We start from the raw sequence: 22,551 nt of genomic DNA, 5'->3' as shown, positions 1-22,551 counted from the left end.
TCATTACGAGGTCAGTGGTAACCCATCGGTGCTACCAGCGGGTTGCCGCCAACCTGGTAATACCATTCCCACCGCCTGATATCCCGGTACCACTGAGACATTACAAGTCACAGCGGCCAGGGATGTCAGGTGGGGGGATATGTATGTCCCCATTCCTGTGGAGTCCCGTAGGACTCTATGGGAATGGGGACATGGAAGCACCAGCACCATTGCTAATGGGGCTTCCGTGAGAAACATGCCTGCAGGGGCAGGTCCTGCCGGCCACTTCAGACATACTCGTAGTCTGGTGGTCCGGAAAGGGTGCTGGTACTTTGCTACCGGCACCCTTATTTCTGAACCACCACACTTAAACTGAGGCCCATCCATCTGCGCTAGGTGTGAGCACATTTTCAGGGGTTCCATTTGATTTTTCATGGTTTTTTTACCACAGATTTTTTTAATGAAAAAACTCATCCTATTTTTTTGTTTTGTTTTTGGGGGGTCCCTCCGCCAGCCCCCATGCCCTTTAATATTTTTTTTATATTCCTGAACACCCAAACCCCAAATATTTATTTTTCTAACTCGCCTAAAAATGTGAATGAGTTTTTTTTCATTAAAAAATCTGTAGTAAAAAACCCCATGATGAAAGGACGTCGTTCCATTTTCAGAAACTTGAGGCAGCTAGATCCGGGCCTATGGGCTTGGTTTGCGGGCCCCAGGAGATCTGGATAAAAGTTAGCTGTGTTGGGGAGGCCTATATGTTATTCTGTTGTTTCTTGTGTGTTGTGGCCTCTTCAGCGTTGTGCTAGGTCAGTTTGTTTAGAGGGGTTGGCCATGTGTAGATGTTTGTTTGGGGCCTGCATAATTTTGGTATTTTTGAATTTATGTCGTACCTCTCTGGGGTGTCCCAATTAGGAATTTGGGGCAGTTTGTTGTTTTTCGGTGTGGGCGGCATGACACATTTTCCAAGACCTACGGGAGTGGGCTGCACGAGTACATTTGGCACTATTGCTTTTGTAGACAACTATTATTCCATTACATGGGGGTAATGTGGACATACAGGTGTGGGGCAAGATCTATTGCATTGCATGCATTATGGAACATTTGTGGACATGTGTTTGACGAATCAACTTCCGGGGCACCAGTGGTCCAGGGATGAATATCGGTTTCTAAACCATCAGTCAACCCCACACCTCTAGTACACCAGAAGCGATTCAAACAGATTGGAAACACAAATCATTTATAAACATCCTTGTCCAATTTTGATAACGTGGATGGAAATGCAAGCTTATCTCTGCAAGGTCGTGGATCATTGGTTAGTTACAACACAGCAAAAATATAACTATTACCCAATAATAAAAGGGACTGTCCAGTCAAGGTTGTATAAAAATATCTACTTTATTATTATCACAACATACAGCTCTAGCACACTACAAATACAACCCACCCTGTAAAGGAATACAGAGGAAAGACATTTTCAAGAAGGCAAGAGGATGCACTCTGGATACTGACAGGAGGGTAATCGGTAAAGTAATTAATAACTATGTTCAAGGATACTTTGCCTCGGCACAAAGAGAGCAATGGGTCGCAAAAAATGTCACTAGGGGCCTTCGGAGAGGGGCCAGGGGGACAGCAGCACAATGTACCTTGTGCTTGTAGAAGTTCTTGGTGCTCGACAGGGTCAAGTCAGTTTCAAACCACTTGGCAGCTCTTGCAACAGAGTTCAAGATGGGAGACAGCTGCGGGTATCAAGCTGCAGGCAGTTCAGCGAGTGAGGCTGGACAGATGGCTGCAGGCTGGCATACAATGTGGCTTGGGGTCAGGAATTTTTGTCTTAGTGCTGGTTGGCGGGTCTGAAGCACTGATTGAGGCTCCTCGGCGGCATGAGCAATTGCGGCATGACAACAGTCAGTGGTGCAGTCAGATGCCGCTCGAGGTGCTCGACTGCCTCGAAAATATCCTTTAAGGTGGATGCTGATTGATGCTTGTCGGTGCACTCCTTCTAGCTTCTTTGCTTGGCTTGTGTTGTCCATTAAGGACGACTGCCCAAAGCTGAGGAGAGTGTTTCAGGCAACGCCTTGTCCTTCTTTCAGTTCAGAGACTCTCTGGCCTTCGCATCTAGGAATCTTGCTCGCAAAGCCTAGCAGGGTCCTCTTGATTCAGTATCTCCCTCTGTTCCCTGGGAGATTTTTGGGGGAGGGATCTTGCTTCCCTCTTGGAAATCCTGCCCTTCCTTCACTGGCGGAAGCTGTAAGGCAGACTGTACCTTCAGCCAGGGTCCAAATGAGTCCTTTGTGTTACTCCTTGCAAAGTATTCACATGATCTGCCAAAAGAGGGGCTCAACCCTCTTTTAAAGCCACATGGGCCCCGGTGATTGATGTAGGCTAACCCCACATTAAGGAACCAATCCTAGGTCCTCACCAACAATTTTCTGCTATGACTAAGGCCCTAACCAGAGTGCTTTGCAACACGAAAGGTAAAGGAGTGAAAACATGTACTACTAAGTCCTGGATGTAAATGCTGGGTAAGGGATATATTTGAGAAAGGATAGCCCCAACTGCAAAAGCGGAGGCATCTGCTTCCACTATAAAGGGAAGGGAAGGATTAGGGTGCTGTAGAGCAGGAGCCGTAATGAAAGCCTCTTTTAAGGCTTGAAAAGCAGACTGTGCTTCGTGGTCCCAAAGGAAAGGAACATTAGGTCTGGTAAAACGGGTAAGTGGGCTACTATTTCGGAGAAGGAGGCAATGAAATGCCTGTAAAAGTTTGAAAAGCCCAAGAAGGACTGAAGGGCCTTTACTGAGTTTGGGACAGGCCAGTCTTATACTGCCTGGACCTTGGAAGTGCACATGAGGACCCCTTTCTTGGAGATCTGAAACCCCAGGAACTCCACTGAGGATGCATGGAACACGCATTTCTCTAACTTTGCATATAGAGAGTGTTCACTAAGGCGTAGTAGAACAGAACGGACATGTTGGATGTGTTGTTGGATGGAATCCGAGAATATCAGGATATCATCTAGATATATCACAACACAACAGTCCAGCATGTCTCTAAAGATGTCATTGACAAAATGCTGGAAAGTAGCTGGGGCATTACAGAGCTCGAAAGGCATCACACAATACTCCAAAAGCCCAAACTTTGTCTTGAATGCAGTTTTCCACTCATCCCGCTCCACATCCTCACTAAGTTGTATGCAGCCCTCAAATCTAAATTGGTGAAGACGGTGGAGGGTGTCATTTTGTCGAGGAGTTCTGTTATGAGGGGTAGCGGATACTGATTTTTAACCGTGACTTTGTTCAGGGCCCGGTAGTCCACACAAGGACTTGGGTCCCCCTCCTACTTCGGTACGAAGAAGATAGGAGAGGCAGCAGGGGAGCGGGATGGACGTATGTGACCCAATTGAAATGCATTGTCCATGTTTTCTCTCAGATGGTCTTCCTCCTTCTGAGTGAGAGAGTAAACACGACCATGAGGTAGAATCGCTCCAGGTATTAAATCAATGGGACAGTCATAACACCGATGTGGGGGGAGCCTCTCCGATAGTCCCTTGTCAAACACATCAGAGAACTCCCAATATTCCAATGGAAGTAAGGGAGTAGGACCCCCTAATGTGGCGTTGATTGAAGGAACATTGGCCACCATTGCCAAACAAGGAGATAACACTGCCACATCCTGAGATCAAAGACACTGTTGGTTACAAAAGGCAGAAGAGAACCGTACCGTCTGTTCAACCCAGACAAGGACGGAATTATGGGTTCGTAGCCAGGATAGACCAAGAATGATCCCGAACTGGGGGGCGGAAATCAGATCAAAAGTGATTTGTTCAATATAGCCTTCTGATGTAGACAGCTGAAGTGGACCCGTCTGCTCTGTTACCTGCCCAGATACCAGGCGAGAACCATCTACCGCATGTACTTCCTCTGGTGTTGCCTTAAAAAACGCAGGTAGCCTGTGTTGTTTGGCTACTTTTATGCCCATATAATTCCCACTAGCTCCCGAGTCAATCATAACCAGAGTGGTGGATGGTTCAACACCAGGAGTAGTGAAGCACAAAACAAGGTAGATGTGTGAGAACGGAAAACAACCGTCTAAGCCGTCTATCTGTTGACTCATCATATAGGCCCGGATTAAGGATGAGTCCTGGCATTTCCCACCGTTTTTAATAGGTCTTTTGGGACACACACATATGTAATGACCTGACTAGCCACAATAAAAGCATAGATTGTTGACCATATGTCTTTGTTGTTCGGCCTTCGTTAATGGACCCCTGGTTGCCCCTATTTGCATGGGTTTAGTATCTCCTGACAAAGAAGGAGCAGGTCCATCCGATTTGGTTGAGAAGCGGATGTTGGGTACTCAACGACTGCGTATTTGCTGGGGCTGAGCATCAACCTGTAAAACCAGGTCCAACAATTCAGGGAAACCGGATGGAATAGCAGGTACCACGGATAGGCCGTCTTTTAACTCGTCAGATAGTCCCTTATAGAATACGGCCGCCTTCTTTTGTTCTGGCTATGTGGTCTCAGCCGCTAATTGGTTAAAGTAAGCAAGGTAGTTCAAAAGATCAGCTTTATCTTGGCTGATAGCCAGGAATTCCAAATCTGAGGTTTGTGCCTTATACCACATATCGAAAACACTGTTCATTGCTTGGATTAAGGCATCAAAGTCATACAAGGCTGGATCATTTGTTTCTAGCAACAGATTAGTCCATGCCGCTGCTGCTCCTCCCAAGTGAGAAAGAACAAACGCTGCTTTGGTGGTAGCGTCAGGAAAGGCCAAAGGGCGACAAATTAAATGCAAGCGGCATTGATTCACAAAAGTTCGGTATGCTAGAGGATCACCCGAAAAGGCCTGGGGAGAACTACCGGTGCTGGAGCAAGAGGTTGTGCTTGGGGTACAGGAAGAAGGGCTGCGGCCCCAGCATCACCAAACTCCTCGTCGTGAGGTAGAGGCTGCACAAAGCTCTGCAACACGTCCATGTGTTGGTGCAATGTCCCATGGGCAGATGCAATGTCGGTCCGTAAGGCAGAAAAAGCCTGCATTAGAGCAGCCATTGGATCAGCCCCAGGATCCATAACCGACAGGCAATAATAGGCTCCTTAATCTGTCACACCCTGAAGTGATACAGATGTAACTCCTCTATCTGGGAGTTCCTTCACCCTGAGGAGATGTCTTGAACGCGATGTAAAGAAAGACTTTCCCTCCAAGCTCGCAGCCTGCAGGAATTAAAATCACCTGGCAGCCCGGGGGCTTGAGTGAGAAGGCAGGAGCAGCAACAACAGAGCCAAAGGAGCAAAAAGCAAGACAATAGTTCAGAAAACGAGATGGAAATGCCAGAGTGCAGCATTACCACCCACGATTTCCCACTCTTACCTGCTTCATAAAGAATAAGACCAGCAACCTACTTGTAGTCAGTGTATCAAGGTGATGACTGTGAATGTGGAAGGAGATAGTCCAAAATCCATGAAGAATGTGAGGAGCAACCTAATCCGAAAGGCACGAGGGCGCAATCTAAATGGAAAGTCCAGTAATAATCGAAAGGAAAACAAATCGGCAAAGCGTCCCAAAAGTATATGAAGCAATCCACCCAGTGATCAGGTAAGCAGGAGAGCATCCAAAAGAACACCAATGTGTTCAGAGTATCCCTTGTATGAAGCAGGAGAGCGTCCAAAAGAACACTGATGTGTTCAGAGTATCCCTTGTATGAAGCAGGAGAGCATCCAAAAGAACACTGATGTGTTCAGAGTATCCCTTGTATGAAGCAGGAGAGCGTCCAAAAGAACACCGATGTGTTCAGAGTATCCCTTGTATGAAGCAGGAGAGCGTCCCAAGGAATCTGAGGTAAGTCAGTGGATTAAGTGAAGGAAAGGGTGGATAGTAATAGAAAGACATACAAATGAACTGGACCAAGGGTTTAGAACGCTATAAAGATCCAAAGCGTTGTTCCCCGCGGAATACAAGGTTCAGATAGCCGAGACGTCACAACAGTAAGGGTTAAACCAGCGAAAGTCGAAGGAGCAGAAATCCGAGTTCGGCAGCCGAGGGAGACAGCAGAGGAGGCAGGCGTCGGGACACAATAAAGGGCAAAGTAGGGATGTAACGGTATAACGGTATAGCGTTAAAGATACCGTGAACAACTTAATTGAACAATAATAACCGTCACTTTGTTTATACCGGTATACCGTTTATACCGTTAAGTGTGCTTTTCAATCTGATTTGAAAAGGCTGCAGTAAGCAAGTGCTGCACAGTCTTGGTCTTGCACTGCAGCCTTTTCAAACCACTCAGCCAGCAGGAGCAGAAATGTATCGATTCAGCCTGGCCCGGCATCATGCGCCATTAGTTTAGTATGTTAAGGTCCTACAGCACTAAGCAAACACACATTGGAACAGCTCTTGCTCTGGCTGTGCAAATTGTATAACAAAAATGGACGGCCAGTGAAGTCATGCATATCTAATTACTCTCCCCAAGGTTTAGATTCAAGGTACTTAAGTTTCTCATGGTCATCGATCGGATAGCCATCCAGTTCTGTTTTAGCTTAGAATTCTGGGATTTGTAGTTTTCCCACCAATTTGAAAGATGGGGAACTACAAATCCCAGAAATTCAAAGGAGGGAATGAACTGGATGCCCTTCTGATGCATGTCCACAAACAACTTTAGCTCTGTAGACCAGGCATTGAATGGCTTTTAGGGCAATATGCCCATGGCCGAACCAAATAAGCAAAATGCTTGTGTGGGCCAGTTTTTAGGGTCAAAGTGGGGCACTTTTTTGGCCAAAGGGGGCCAGTTTGATGAGTGACTTCACTACGCGGCTAATAGTTTTGACCACTGTTACTGAATAAATATTCTTTTAAATGTACAATGTGCATCACATTTTATCAAAAATCTCCCCCTTGGTTACTATTCAAACAGTGTTCCAAAAGGAATGAATTCCAATTTGCAACTTTGTGCCACTTTTATGTTGGTGCCAGAGACAATTTTATGCCCCATTCCGACCCTGCTGTAGACTGTGTGAACACTGGGCCTATCAGTGCTTTCCGCTAGTAAATAAACTGCCCCCTCACTGTCCTCTGAAGATTTGCACATTGGCACTAGAGTTGTTGCTTCGCTTGATCCTTGACCTACCTGCCTTCTGCATATGGCACTGGACTCAAGCAGGCAGGACAGATTCTACATTCAATTTGAAGTATCTAGAGCAATGGGGGTGAAATATTGTTTAGGTCTATTCTCAATTTGTGACACCACCCATGAAAGCATTCCTTCCTCTGAACTCGCATCACAAGGGTCCTAATTCATTCAGACCCTGGGAAAACGGTAATGATGGGGCTATGGTGAGGTGGTGGTCTAGGCCATATTTGTGCCGATATGCATTTGAACTTTGTCATTTTCAAAGTTTTTTGTTTTTTTGCCACTATCTTTAAGAAGGTAAATGAACATGTATTGCAAGAATCAAGAAAGAAATCAACAACGCCCACTGAACGCTGTCCATTTAAGATTACATGGTCAGTGGTGACTCTGACATCAGACCTTCATAATACACCAGGCAGGTGGTAAACAAGCTATAGTGATTAGATCACTATGCAACCTTTCGGTGTGTCTGTGTTGGCTGTGGCATTTTGACAAAAGAAACACAATGACATCAGACCGCATATAAGTCACTTTTCTCCCTTTAATGGGATAAAGAGTTGCCAAAACAAACTTTGTCGCAGCGAGGGATCATGATGGCCATGCCATGTGGTTCCAAAAAAAATTCAAGTCGATGCCTATTTTCAAACCAATGACCTGTGACTGAGCAGCAAGCTCAATGCTCAAAATGCGCATTATAACACTTGCACTAGTCACTCTGTCATTCAAGTAGAGCAACGAGTGAGCGCCATGAAAGACCAATTCTGCAGCCGCCTTAGATTCCTGGAGGATCGGCTAAATATGTACAGAGACAAGTTTAAAAATGCAACCTTGCTACAGCTGGAAAATCCTGCCTGCGTATTCGTAAGATAACTAAAAAGCATTGACTTAATGGTAAATTAAACAACTTCAAATGCAAAAAGGCAATGTAAAATAAGTTCTTTTTTTTGGTACAAGTAGTTTCAGTTGGAGTAGTTTTTAATGCCATTCCGTAACCACACGTGCCTGACACAAAATCATTATGTTAGCAATACGAAGAATGAATACAGTGCCAAGAAGAAAAAGGATTTACTTTGGGTTGGTGGCTTTGGGGTTTATATATTTATAATGGATAATGTTTTTAAACATATGACAATGGGGGGATTTCGAAAGCTTCTATCATTGAATTTACATATAATAAGTCACACCATGAAATTCACTCATCTCTGCGGGTATTCCCAGCTGCCCTACCAAAGGTAAAATGTCCGTGATTACTGAACACCTTTTGGCCTGCACGTAAACTAAAGGCTGTAACGTAAAGAGAGAGAGTGTGTGGGTATGCGCACAAGCACATACTACCGTCGGCCTCCATTGATCTGTGGCATGCAGATTATCAAGATGGCAACATGTTCATCTTCACCAGTAGCCAGTGGGGGAGCTAAAAGCCTAAATGACCCCTCCTCCTCTCAACACGTGTTTTTGTGTCTGGTGGAAGCAAGGGGTGGCATTTCAGTGGAAAGTATGTTGCAAAAAGCCCAATTCTGGCCGTGGGTGCCTGGTCTTGTTTGTGATGATAAATCCGACAATTTATGACCTTTTAAGAAAATATTTGTTAAGATTAGTTAACTCCACCTCTTACACTGCGATAACCATGATATACCGTCATTTGCCAAGAAGGTTATTGTACAGCCATAAAACTAATACCGTGACACCCCTAGGGCAAAGGCAGTAGAATAGTCCTTGATAACAAACCGGGTCGAAGTAATCAAAACAGCAAGAATAACAGGATACAAAGCACTCGTAACTAGTTTAGTTAAGGAGCACCTGTTACTGAAATACCAGGAACTAAATACGTGAGCCGCGCACAGCCGTGAAAGCACGTTGCGTGCGCGTCACGTGACTGCTCGAGGGAGGATTGATGGGATTTGTAGTCTGATAAGCCCTGCGAACCGAGCGGAGCTGTGAGAGATGCCAGGGTAGTCTCCAGGTATTGATGGGCATGCCCAGACTCCACCAACCATGAAACCGAGGTATGACATTTCCTCTCAGTATCCTATCTGTTCTGTGTCTTTGTTCCCCATCCCCAAAACCGATTTCAGATTTTGATTGTAAGCCCATTTTCTCAGCTGTTTGCCAGTTTAAAGATTGTTGGAAATAAGAAATTGCAATTCTGCCATGTCTGATTCTTGTTGCATTGTTTTCCTCCCAAAATGGATCTTCTCACCTGTGTTCACGTTGCTTTAGTGCTCAGTAGCCTCTAAGCTTCCTTGCAGCCACACACATTTCTGTCCTATCTATCCTACCGCAAGTGTAAACTGATCTACAAGTAACAAGTTCAATCTGAGTATGCTATTTTGCTCATTATGAAGGTTTTCATTTTTCGTTTTTGGCCTTCCACTCTGGGGTGGTGGGTTGAATTTCAAAACGATGTTTCCCTCTTCTTGCTGACTCCTTGCCACTGCTTTCCATCCACACAGAATTTAGTTAGCAGATGTTTGGGGAGTGCATAACATAAGTGCCATCTATGCTTGTGAAGAAAAGTGATTTTATTTCTATTTCTATTCAAGGTTTATGTAGATGATGCCAGAAAGCTGAATTAATTGTATTATAACATTTTGCATTATATAGTCACCACACTGGTGATTGCTGCCCTAAATTTAGTTTTGCTCTGATTTTTATTTGAATTTTAAAAATAAAGAAATATTTCCTTGTTACACACTGGCCTGATTCATGGTCCATTGTGACACGGGTGTTTGTTAAGGTGGTTGTGAGACGGGTTGGGTGCCTCTTCAAGAAAGAATCCTGGGTTCAAATAAAAATAAAAAGGCATGTTTTATTGTGCGCCACCTTCAGTGTCAGTGGAAGATGTCTCTGGCTGGATTTTGCCATGTCATACAATCTGTTACATGTGTGAATGCTTCAAATGTCTGCCCACTTTTCTTTACAAGCTCTCTGAAGCTCTTGAGATACTGTTCTGGGGTTTTACAAAACTTCCTGAAAAGGGCTGCATTCCTGCTTTCATAAACAAGCCTTTCCTCAGGAGTTAACTGAAGAATTTCACCAGTCCCTGGTGTCGGTCAGCGACTCATCAGGGCTGCACTCCACAGTAGCTCGTCCAGCACCTGTAGCTGAAAAGCCAGCTTGAGCGCTTCAAACCAGTCAAAGCTATCCTTCCTCACTTTGTAAGCGTGCACTAAATCTTTGGGGACATTTTGCTGGGTTTTTTCTGCTTAATGGCAGTAACACCATGCTCTTTATATTCACTTTACATTTTTGAAGGTGCTGGTTTATCTAATATTATAAATTCTAAAAATGTTGCAGCTTTCCTTGTGTTTGTCTCACGATGAGGACATGTACTTTGGGGTGACCTGATGCATGTAAATTTGGTTGGAGAACAATTTAAATCATTACATATAGGAGAGTAATTACGTTTTCAGAGATATTATGCATTGAAATTAAGGTGTGATGAAGTATTGGTTAAGAGTTGCAATATCACCTCGGGTGTGTGTGTCTGAACGAAAGGGGTATTACAAAATTATTATAATAATGTGAAATGTAGTTGATGAAATGTCCAGAAATGTTAGCACATAATTAGGAGTTAGTAGGAGTTTTATAATAAGATATGTACACAAATGTTAGCACATTATTAGGAGTTAGTAGGAGTTTTATAATAAGATATGTACACAAATGTTAGCACATTATTAGGAGTTAGTAGGAGTTTTATAATAAGATATGTACACAAATGTTAGCACATTATTAGGAGTTAGTAGGAGTTTTATAATAAGATATGTACACAAATGTTAGCACATTATTAGGAGTTAGTAGGAGTTTTATAATAAGATATGTACACAAATGTTAGCACATTATTAGGAGTTAGTAGGAGTTTTATAATAAGATATGTACACAAATGTTAGCACATAATTAGGAGTTTTGTAATTCTCGCACATTTTTTGGGGGTGTAACTGTATACCATGTAAGGACATCTGTGGGGTGTGAAGTACACGATGGAGGTATGTTTGGGTGTAGTATGTACACCAATGTTTGGGGTGTTAGTAGTGCACCATTTGTTTGCAATTCGGGTGTAGAATGGTACACTAACAACATGTAGTTTTCCATGTACAGTGGTTATGGGTTTGGCTGACAACTACAGGGTTTCATCGTGGGGACACAGGGGTTGGGGTGCCTGCTCAACACTTCCCTTTCTACTGGCATGTTCCATTCTCAATCAGAAATACACGTGTGCGTGTTTTGTGACTGGTTGTCACGTGATGGTGGTTGTTGGGAGCATTTGGAGTGGATGTTGCTGTGGAGTTTGGGAGCGGTCTTGTGGATGTAGTTGTGATATTTCCAAGATTATTTTTCGTTACACTCGGTTAGTGTAGATGTGGTAGTTAAACTTGCACCAAATTGTTTAAACTTGCACCAAATTGTTAGCCTAGTGAGTTGCCTAGCAAACCACTTCCTAGGCAGAAATTGTACTCGAGTTCAAGTTGTGGAGTTTTGTACACCGGGCATGTATAGATGGTATAGTGGAGTTCAGTGTAAGTAGGCAATTGGAGTATGTTGTTGTAGGGGATGTGTTCACTGTAGCAGGTGGAATTGTAGGGCGTCCTTTCAATGTTGTGCAGGTTGGTTGGTTGTAGGGCACTCTTGCACAGTAGTGCTGCAGTTGACGCTTGATGCACGCATGTGTCAAATGTCTTGAAGTTTATCTGCCAGTGGGTTTCGTATGTTGCCTTGGTAGTGCAACATAGCAGTTTGTGCATATATTTTTGACGTGTTTAGCAGTAGTGCTAGCATGGGCGGCAGACGGTAGGTTGTAGGGCATTTTTGCACAGTTTTGCAGTAGATGACACTGGGTGCATTCAAGTGTCATGAAGTTTTTCTGCAGGTTGGTTTGGTATGTTGTCTTGGTAGTGTAACATAGAACGTTGTGCATGTCGTTTTTTACATGTTTTATCAGTAGTGCTAGCAAGGGCGGCAGACCTAGGTTGTGGAGTTTAGCTAGCTAGTAGTTATTTATTCTTATGTTTACCTAATATGATGGTTGCCTGAACATGAGGTTGACCACCTTGTCTTTAGGTGACCTGTGGGATTGCCCGCGGGCATAGGTTTGGTCCCCTGTGCTGGTGTGGATTCTGACGCTGCTGCTTCCTTGCAGTGGTGTCTGAGTTTTAGTGTGTTCTTTGTGTTGTGAGTGGCTTTACTATCTTTTCCTTCTGTTATCTGTTTCTTGGGGGAGGTGCGGTGGTGTTAGTCATGTCCTTGTGACTGTGCTGCGTTGATGAGGTGTTCAGCTGGTTCTTGTGGTGATTTGATAAGTGGTTTCCTCAGGGCAGTTAGTAGTTAGGGGTGGTATGACAGAATGACAGTGTTTTGTGATGTTTTCTGAGTTGTGGAGCTGGGTTGTGCTCAGGTGTAGCGGACCTCGGGATCTGGTGTGGCAGGTCAGGTCAAAAGGAGGTTATGTTGTGAATGGATGGTTGTGAGTGTAGGCTAGTGTGTTGCCTTGTGCAGCGGTTTACCCTTTTGTGCGGAGGTAGCACTTGGGTGTGGCAGTTCCAAGACCGTGGTGTGGCATGCCAAGGTATATGGGAGTGTTGTTCATTTTGTAGTTTGTGTCATTTTGTTGTGCATTGTTATCATTTGGATGGTTCTGTGTGGTTGGGTTGGATGAGTGCATACTTGTTTCTTTTAGGGAACGAGGTATGCGGTATCCTACATGTTGTCTGCTGGGTGCTGCTCATGGAATGCATGATGGAACGAGGAGTGTGAGTGTGTGGAGTTCTCAGAGTGACAGTTGGATGAGGACTTCAGCATGGGACTTGAGCTGTTAGGATGCATACTCCTTCTCTTCCTGTCTATATCCTAACCTGTAACTGAAGAGTAAAGTACAAGCTTTCCTTTTGTACTCACCAGCTCTGCCTGGTCACTGTGTCAGAGTCTCCTGTGCTGAATGCTTCAATTACTTAATGGCCAGGTGAGTTCTATAATTTGGTGTCGGCTTTTGTTATAGTTACTGTCACTGTTGGTTACAGTGGTTTGGTTGGCCTGCTGTAGGGTTATGATTGTGGCTGGGTTACCGAAAGTACAATTGGGTTCTGAATTTGGGTACTCACAGTTGGGGTGGTTGCTTTTAGTGCTGTGTTTGTTGGTTAGAATCAGGAGTGTCTTTGAGTTTTGGAACCATGTGAGGTGCATGGTATTTGGGCCATGTGAGATGCATGATACGATCTGCTGGTTACAGTTGCTGTTGTGGTGTTCCGCTGTCATTTATAGCTGTGGTTGTTCAGGGCCATGTGAGATGCATGGTATCTGCAACCTGATTGTGGTCATTTTCAAGGTAGTATGTTCAGGGGTAGTTCACTGTGGCATGTTCACTTTCGGAGAGGGTTTAGCATTTTCACTATAGCGTGTTCAGGTGTAGCTCACTGTGGCATGTTCATTGCATTTTCACTTTAGCATGTTCAGGTGCAGCTACTGTGGCATGTCCACTGTCCGCATGGATTTCCTGATGTTTTATTGACCTCATTTTTAATATCTAAGGAAGTCCATTCGTGTTCTAGGCTTGGGTAGATTTCCTCCGAGGTTTCATGGTGTCATCTGTAGCCTTGTTTCAATTTTTCCACGGGATGTTTTTCCCTAGTGTTTACATGTTTTGTTGGGGGCTTGTTGGTAGGATTCCCATTTCTTCCGCTTTGGTACGCACCTGGTGGGAAGTATGTTGGGTGTTTCTCAATTGGTCTTCGTGCTGGCCACACGTGGATTATGCGAGAAGTCTTTTGGTTAGGGTAATGGTTGTTTCCTTTTGTTTCAACATTCGGGAGGCAGAAGTGTTGTAGTTTAGCTCATGGGTGCTGAGTGCAGAATTTCGTGATGTCACTTGGAGTGTTGGTGGGTGACTGTGTCTACAAGTTCCAGAAGTGGCAGTTAGATTTTGAAGGTGACTGGAGTGGATGCGCCAGTGTCTCTGTGTCCTATACCTTGCTAACTGGTCATGAAATAAACTTACTCGCCAACTTACCTGCTGTCTCCTGTGTAGTGTGTGGCAGGAAGAACCTTAGATCTTTTCACCTGGCCCTCCAACTTGACCCTACTTCTCCTCGTATTTCCCACCCTTCCTTCTCCACTGCACTCCCTGCCAGCTCTTCTTTGACCGCATTATATAAACACAACTTGGAATTGCATTCTGGCTTCCCAAAAATTCAGTCTGTACTTTTATTTAACACCGACCTTGGACACATATAAACAATGCCTACAAACAATGCCTAAAAGTCCATTGCTGGCACCTGGATCCTGTGGACTACGTGCCATGGTTAATTCACGTGGGATAGGAGCGAGGAAGAGCAGCTAAGTGTTTAAGCAAATATGTATCATTCATGTGACCCATCTCTCACTAGAGACCCATCAATCTGCACCAGTAGGAAACGTTTCTGAGCCCACCTGGGAGATTTCATTCAAGTATTTTTGTCAATGGGCGGCTGGTAAACAGCCCGGCATTTGGGGGCCTCCTGCGTCACCGGCGGGGCGCTCGCCGTGTGCGCACATAATTGGGCGCGAGGCGCCCGCGTGTGGTGGCGGGCTCTGCCCGTGGCTCCGAGGGGGGCATTACTTATGCAGGAGCCGCTCGGTGCGCACGAGGTGTCAACCGAGCGTCAGCTTATTAGGCGAGGGCTGCGTGATGCCACCAGAGGGGCCAAACTATAAAAATGCGGCGCAGGGGTTCCTGAGAGGAAAGAAGGTCTTTTCGCGAGAGCTTTGAGGAGCGCGGGAAAGGCAAAGCTGAGGAAGGCGAAGGCGCAGCAGCGTCGCGGCAGAACCCTCTCCGCCTGACAGAGCCGCGCGCACCCGCTCCGCACCCGGCGGACGCGCGCTCCCCTCCAGCAGCAGCCGGCAGGTGAGTGCGGCGCGCCTCGGCGCAGGTGGCCCATCGTTTTACCAGCACCTGAGCAATATCGCGCGCAAAAGCGAACACGCCTTCAGCCAAACTTTTTCTCAGTGTGTTGTATGCACTTTGTAGGTGATGTTTCTGTATGTCTTCTGTGCATGTTACGGTGTTCCCATGCATGTTTTAGCTTTCCATGGCGAAACGCGCTTTGCAGTGTCTGGGTACCGACTAATACATAACAATCATTTATTTTCAACCACTGGACATCCATTTGCCTTTTTTTGTTCTCCACATCCACGTTTGCAGGCTTCATTTCTTTCGAAATGTTTTACCGCGGGTCACAGACATGGTTAGAACAGAAGTCTATTTGTGTTCATTTCGGAAAAGGACACGGGCACATCCACTGGACATGCACATACATAGAGGATGGCACATGTCTGCAGACATGGCACTTTCTCAGAGTAGATACAGGGTGATCTGGCCGGCAGCATCCGGCACAGAGCAGGGTGATCCCGGGACATAATACATAAAGGGTGATCTAGCCGCCAGCATCCGGCACAGGGCAGGGTGATCCCGGGACATAATAGATAAAGGGTGATCTAGCCGCCAGGATCCGGCACAGGGCAGGGTGATCCCGGGACATAATAGATAAAGGGTGATCTTGCCACCAGGATCCGGCACAGGGCAGGGTGATCCCGGGACATAACAGATAAAGGGTGATCTGGCCGCCAGGATCCGGCACAGGGCAGGGTGATCCCGGGACATAATAGATAAAGGGTGATCTTTCCGCCAGGATCCGGCACAGGGCAGGGTGAACCCGGGACATAATAGATAAAGGGTGATCTAGCCACCAGGATCCGGCACAGGGCAGGGTGATCCCTGGACATAATACATAAAGGGTGATCTAGCCACCAGCATCCGGCGCAGGGCAGGGTGATCCCGAGACATAATAGATAAAGGGTGATCTTTCCTCCAGAATCCGGCACAGGGCAGGGTGATCCCGGGACATAATAGATAAAGGGTGATCTTGCCGCCAGGATCCGGCACAGGGCAGGGTGATCCCAGCACATAATAGATAAAGGGTGATCTAGCTGTCAGGATCCGGCACAGGGCAGGGTGATCCCGGGACATAATAGATAAAGGGTGATCTAGCCGCCAGGATCCGGCACAGGGCAGGGTGATCCCGAGACATAATAGATAAAGGGTGATCTTTCCTCCAGGATCCGGCACAGGGCAGGGTGATCCCGAGACATAATAGATAAAGGGTGATCTTTCCGCCAGGATCCGGCACAGGGCAGGGTGATCCCGAGACATAATAGATAAAGGGTGATCTTTCCACCAGGATCCGGCACAGGGCAGGGTGATCCCGGGACATAATAGATAAAGGGTGATCTAGCCGCCAGGATCCGGCACAGGGCAGGGTGATCCCGAGCCATAATAGATAAAGGGTGATCTTTCCTCCAGGATCCGGCACAGGGCAGGGTGATCCCGAGACATAATAGATAAAGGGTGATCTTTCCGCCAGGATCCGGCACAGGGCAGGGTGATCCCGGGACATAATAGATAAAGGGTGATCTGGCCGCCAGCGTCCGGCACAGGGCAGGGTGATCCCGGGACATAATAGATAAAGGGTGATCTAGCCGCCAGGATCCGGCACAGGGCAGGGTGATCCCAGGACATGATTGTGACGCTGACTTCCGGCGCCTTCCCCCACTCTATCTCCAGCGTGCACTACAGGGATATCTCCCAGAGGGCTCTCCCGTAGTATTACTGGGAGAATAAGAGTGCTCAGTTAGTCTAAGCGCTCGTGTCGCTCAGTGGGATTCATCCCATTGCAGGTTACATTACAATTGGGACTGGAAACACGGAATTGCACAATAGCAAAGTACATGTTTATTTCTGAAGCAGTGAAAGGCGTCTGATGATGCGGGGACAATCCCTCCATTATGCCCGCTCATATTTTGGTCGCTGAAAGGACCTCGGCGGGCGGGTAAATTATACCCTTTCAAGATGGACTCGCCCCCCGCCCCCCCCCTTTCAGATATGGGTAGGACTCTCTTGCAGTTTTAGGTGACAGCGCTACACTTTTATTGTTTCCCTGGGGCTTTTTTTGTTCACCTTCGCACTAGAACGTCTTGCTGATGTCAGGGTCCCTCTCGCTCTCCCCATCTCCCTCTTTCCCTCTCTCCCCTCTTCAGTCTCAGGCGTTGTCAAGCCCGCCTTTCCATAGTGAATGCATGTGCTACTTCCCCCCCAAGTTCGTCTCTAGACACACAGGATTGTCAGCATCCAGGCGCAAGCTCTTTCCAGTCCCCGCGGTGCTTGAAACATTGCCACTACCCGGGACAGCTCCCGAGCAATGCAGTTAACCCCGCGCCCTGGACCTTGCCTTTGCTTCTCGACAACTGGGTCACCTGTTACGTTTTTCCTGTAATTCCCACACTGAAAGCACCCTATACACCCACAATGTCACTGTGCAGAGGCTCCCCAGATCACCTCGTGCGATCTCAGCCCTGCCGTGTCATTCTCCACCTCTTCAGTCGCAGGTTATCTACCATAATGCAACGCAACTACACCCTCTACACCTCGAGGCACTGACACGTCACAAGTTACCCCCTTACTCCCCCCAGCCAGGCCCGCGCTCTCCTCTCCACTGGCTGGTCCTGGAGACAGGCACCCATGTCCACCCCCTAAGCTTCTGACCCAAAAGCCCCTGGGTACTGACCCTCAGCTGGGAGGATGTCCGCCCAGGTCGTGCCTGATCGGATCTCAGGGGCGTTGCTAGGGGGGGCTAAGGGGGCTATAGCCCCTGATCTTTTGGTTGTAGCCCCGGATAGAATCTCAGGAGCTACAGCCAAAAGACTAGCTAGCCCCCAATCCCAACAGTACTGACATCAGCTTAGCCCCGGGTCTTTTCCAGACCTATCAACTCCCCTGTCGGATCTTCTAGTGAATTCCAGGGTCACCACTTATCTGTTCCTCAGCTGTGCTGTTTGCCACTTCTCAGTCTTCTGGTTGACTTCCCTTTGTAATTTCCTAGATAAATGGCCTCTTGGCTCTACCCCATCTAGTCGCCCCGTGTGAGTCTGTCTCACATTGTCACTCCATTCCAGTTAGTGTGCTACGGTTTCACTTCTTTAAGGAACATATAGAACTCAATAACTTAACACAACAGCTCTTTTTTATCATCATCCTCCTCATCATAAACATGGGTTTCACTTTTCTTCTATATGACTTATTGCCCGCTGTCTCTCCCGCCCCTGAATAGACAAAGACCTTACATCGCTCTCTTGCTTTTGCTATTCTCTTTCTCATGTTTCTGGGTATCATGAGTTATTGCCCGCTGTCTCTCCCGCCCCTGAATAGACAAATACCTTTCAAGGTGCACATCGCTCTCTTGCTTTTGCTATTCTCTTTCTCATGTTTCTGGGTATCATGAGTTATTGCCCGCTGTCTCTCCCGCCCCTGAATAGACAAAGACCTTTCAAGGTGCACATCGCTCTCTTGCTTTTGCTATTCTCTTTCTCATGTTTCTGGGTATCATGAGTTATTGACCGCTGTCTCTCCCGCCCCTGAATAGACAAAGACCTTTCAAGGTGCACCTCGCTCTCTTGCTTTTACTGTTCTCTTTCTCATGTTTCTGGGTATCATGAGTTATTGCCCGCTGTCTCTCCCGCCCCTGAATAGACAAAGACCTTTCAAGGTGCACCTCGCTCTCTTGCTTTTGCTGTTCTCTTTCTCATGTTTCTGGGTATCATGAGTTATTGCCCGCTGTCTCTCGCGCCCCTGAATAGACAAAGACCTTTCAAGGTGCACATCGCTCTCTTGCTTTTGCTGTTCTCTTTCTCATCCTTCTGGGTATCATGAGTTATTGCCCGCTGTCTCTCCCGCCCCTGAATAGACAAAGACCTTTCTAGGTGCACCTCGCTCTCTTGCTTTTGCTGTTCTCTTTCTCATCCTTCTGGGTGTCATGAGTTATTGCCCGCTGTCTCTCCCGCCCCTGAATAGACAAAGACCTTTCTAGGTGCACCTCGCTCTCTTGCTTTTGCTGTTCTCTTTCTCATGTTTCTGGGTATCATGAGTTATTGCCCGCTGTCTCTCCCGCCCCTGAATAGACAAAGACCTTTCAAGGTGCTCATCGCTCTCTTGCTTTTGCTGTTCTCTTTCTCATGTTTCTGGGTATCATGAGTTATTGCCCGCTGTCTCTCCCACCCAGAATAGACAAAAACCTTTCAAGGTGCACCTCGCTCTCTTGCTTTTGCTATTCTCTTTCTCATGTTTCTGGGTATCATGAGTTATTGCCCGCTGTCTCTCGCGCCCCTGAATAGACAAAGACCTTTCTAGGTGCACCTCGCTCTCTTGCTTTTGCTGTTCTCTTTCTCATCCTTCTGGGTATCATGAGTTATTGCCCGCTGCCTTTCCCGCCCCTGAATAGACAAAGACCTTTCAAGGTGCACATCGCTCTCTTGCTTTTGCTGTTCTCTTTCTCATGTTTCTGGGTATCATGAGTTATTGCCCGCTGTCTCTCCCACCCCTGAATAGACAAAAACCCTTCAAGGTGCACCTCGCTCGCTTGCTTTTGCTGTTCTCTTTCTCATCCTTCTGGGTATCATGAGTTATTGCCCGCTGTCTCTCCCGCCCCTGAATAGACAAAAACCTTTCAAGGTGCACCTCGCTCTCTTGCTTTTGCTATTCTCTTTCTCATGTTTCTGGGTATCATGAGTTATTGCCCGCTGTCTCTCCCGCCCCTGAATAGACAAAAACCTTTCTAGGTGCACCTCGCTCTCTTGCTTTTGCTGTTCTCTTTCTCATCCTTCTGGGTATCATGAGTTATTGCCCGCTGTCTCTCCCGCCCCTGAATAGACAAAGAAAGAAACCACATTCTGAAGACCGAATACCATATTACTTAGTTCTATCGCTCCTTTCTCCTTTCTCTGGTGCTCTTTTGCTGTCCCATCCCCTTAGTAGTCTCCTGCTTGGTATCCCTTCACTCTGGTATCCCCCCTCCCGTATCAGCTTACTCTAGTTTCACCACGTCTTGGTGTCTCCCTATCTCTAAGTCTCTCTCTCTTCCTCCCTGACTCTCTGTAGTATCTCCTCTCTGTGAGGCAGCCTCCCCTGGGTATCTCCGTTCTCCTGGCATGCCACCTCTCTGACGATACTTCCTCTCTCTGGTATCCTCTGTCTCAAGTATCACCTCTCTCTCGTATCCCATCCTTCTGATATCCCCTCAATCTGGTCCTCTCTGCCTTGTATCCCCCCTCTGCGGTATACCCCCCCTTCTCTCCCTGGTATATCATCTTCCTGGTATTTCATTGTGTCTCTCTCTCTCTCTCTCTCTCTCTCTCTCTCTCTCTCTCTCGTTCTCTCTCTCTCTCTCTCTCTCTCTCTTCCACTTCCCTTCTCTCTAATGACCCGTCTCCCTCTGCCCTATTCCCCTAGTATCCCCTTCTCCGGTAACCTCTCACTCTAGTATATACACTCTCAGGTATCCATAACCGAGGCGTCGCCTCTCTCTGGTATAATCTCCTTCTGGTGTCCCCTCCCCTGGTATCGTTTTACTCTGTTAGCCCACCCCCACCTATCACCCCTCACTGGTGTTTTATCACTCTGGCGTGTCACTTCTCTGCTATTGTTTCCCCCTGGCATCTCCTCCCTCTGATGTCTCTTGTACCCCATGCACATCCGCTGTCCCTGGTGGTGTCTCTTTCTAGTGTCACCTCTCTGTGTTGTTTCCTTTCCACGTGATCACCGTTCCCCTCTCGCCTCTCATGTGGGTTCAGCCTGCAGTGTTCAAGTCGAATCCTGCCATGGGCGACTCAGCCGTTCTTTCTTCTCAGGTCAACAGATTGAGTATCATTAAATTGGAGAAATACTAATACCTATTATTACAGCGCCTTGAAGCGGGTATAAACCACCATGAAGCTCTTTGTTGAACATTTACATTATTATTCTCTGGTATTTGCATTGCCTTTCGCCTGTCCCCCTTGTTTGCCAACTATGTGACATCGCCTGTTTGGCATCCACTCTCTGCTGCAATTCCCCCCAGAGATACCTCCCCCCTAGAGTCCTGTGCCATTCTGTCCGTCTTCCAAAGATCGCACCCCCCACCATCACCCCTGCCATTGTTACAGCCAGTATACGTCCCCTTTGCAATGTCTCTGCTTGTCTCGTCAATGTCCCCCCTGCCCATTCCCCTCCACTGCCCCCGCTGTGGCGCTGCTTTTGAATGCTTACTATGCAGAACAGCACCCTCATCACCACTCTTTGAACCCCCACCCTCTCTCCTTAGGCACCTTTTTGTCACTCCTTTCATTATGTTCTTTTCCTCTATTTTCCCCAGTTGTCTACCGTGTTCCCCCCCCCTTCTCATATCATCTTCTTTTCACTGCGTTAATGCCCCCTTGCAAGTTCTTCAGAGGGTTAACTTCCGAATGCCACGACCACCCTGCCTATCTCCCCACCCCCTGTCCACAGCAGAAGAGATCACTCAGTGCCACAGTGCAGGTTGCCCCCAGGTGAGCTCGGGCAGCCCCTGGTCCCGAGAGCAGTGGCTGCCGCTGGGAGCTCTCCGTGGTGCTGAACCACAGGCTCGCTCTGTTCCAATGATCCCAGGGCGCTAGAGGCTGCTGAAGTCAAGGTGCAGGGAAGTTTTACAGAATGTGCTCACTCTGCTTCCCTCTTTCTCCCCCTCCCCCTCTCTCCTACAGACCCAGCAGCTCTTAACATGAGGCTCCAGATGCTGGTCTCGGCAGGGGTGCTCCTGGCGGCCCTCCTCCCCAGCAGTGAAAGCAGAACCCTCAGCAGACCCGCAACGTTGGCCATGTCGTCCCAGCAGACAGCCCCCCTCCAGTTCCAGCCCTTCCTGCTGCGCATGGGCGAGGAGTACTTCATCCGACTGGGGAACCTCGACAAGCACCTGCCTTCCGCCCTGCCCGGTGGCCGCCTGCCCGAGGCCTTCCAGCAGTTGCAGCTGCTTCAGCAAGGAGCCGAGGCGGGGGAACTCCGAGCCGGCCTCCTGGGCGGGGAGCAGGGCCCCTACACAGCCCCGGAGGAGCCCACGGAGCGGGGCAAGCGCTCCGAGGACCCGCCCATCTCACTGGACCTGACTTTCCACCTCCTGCGGGAGGTCCTCGAGATGGCCAGAGCAGAGCAAATAGCGCACCAGGCGCACAGCAACCGGAAACTCATGGACACCGTAGGCAAATAGCAGGCCTCCTCTGTGCCAGGCAGAGGGCCACTGGAGTCACACGACCTCCCATGCCTGGTGTGTGCAGCTCAGTGTTTTGCGCCGTGGGGCTTGCAGTTTTGCATTTCCCATGGTAAATGAGGGGCTGCAGGTGCCAGGGGGCAAAGAAATCCCAAAAAGCGGGCGAGTCTGTTCACACCCGCCAGGGGACAGCTGCGAGCTTGTGGCCTGTGTAACTCGCGCGGCTATCACACAGTATTATGTAACATAGTGATGCTCTGATATCATTTCTTTATTTTTATATAGCTTCAGACCTAGAGGTTGTACAATGATAAGCATGAACAAAGTGTATTTGAGTGCAGTTAAACAAAAACAACACAAAAAAAGAAAAC

At 47.4% G+C, this 22,551-nt stretch overlaps 1 protein-coding gene across 1 annotated transcript; it reads left to right on the top strand.

Moving 5' to 3' along the window:
- The first annotated feature begins 14,709 nt into the window (after positions 1-14,709).
- Positions 14,710-22,502, top strand: CRH (corticotropin releasing hormone). The gene is made up of 2 exons (XM_069621128.1): positions 14,710-14,979; positions 21,681-22,502. Exon 2 carries the CDS (start codon positions 21,698-21,700, stop codon positions 22,178-22,180), a length of 483 nt encoding a protein of 160 aa, XP_069477229.1. The 5' UTR covers positions 14,710-14,979; positions 21,681-21,697; the 3' UTR covers positions 22,181-22,502.
- The last annotated feature ends 49 nt before the right edge of the window (positions 22,503-22,551 follow it).

The sequence above is a fragment of the Ambystoma mexicanum genome, chromosome 5q, assembly GCF_040938575.1.
Source record: "Ambystoma mexicanum isolate Mex_15411 chromosome 5q, UKY_AmexF1_1, whole genome shotgun sequence".
Lineage (NCBI taxonomy): Eukaryota > Metazoa > Chordata > Amphibia > Caudata > Ambystomatidae > Ambystoma > Ambystoma mexicanum.
This window is presented reverse-complemented; position numbering and strand designations above follow the sequence as displayed.

Excerpts from the sequence above, each read along its gene's own strand:
- CRH (XM_069621128.1), top strand. The coding sequence starts at position 21,698 with ATGAGGCTCCAGATGCTGGTCTCGGCAGGGGTGCTCCTGGCGGCCCTC.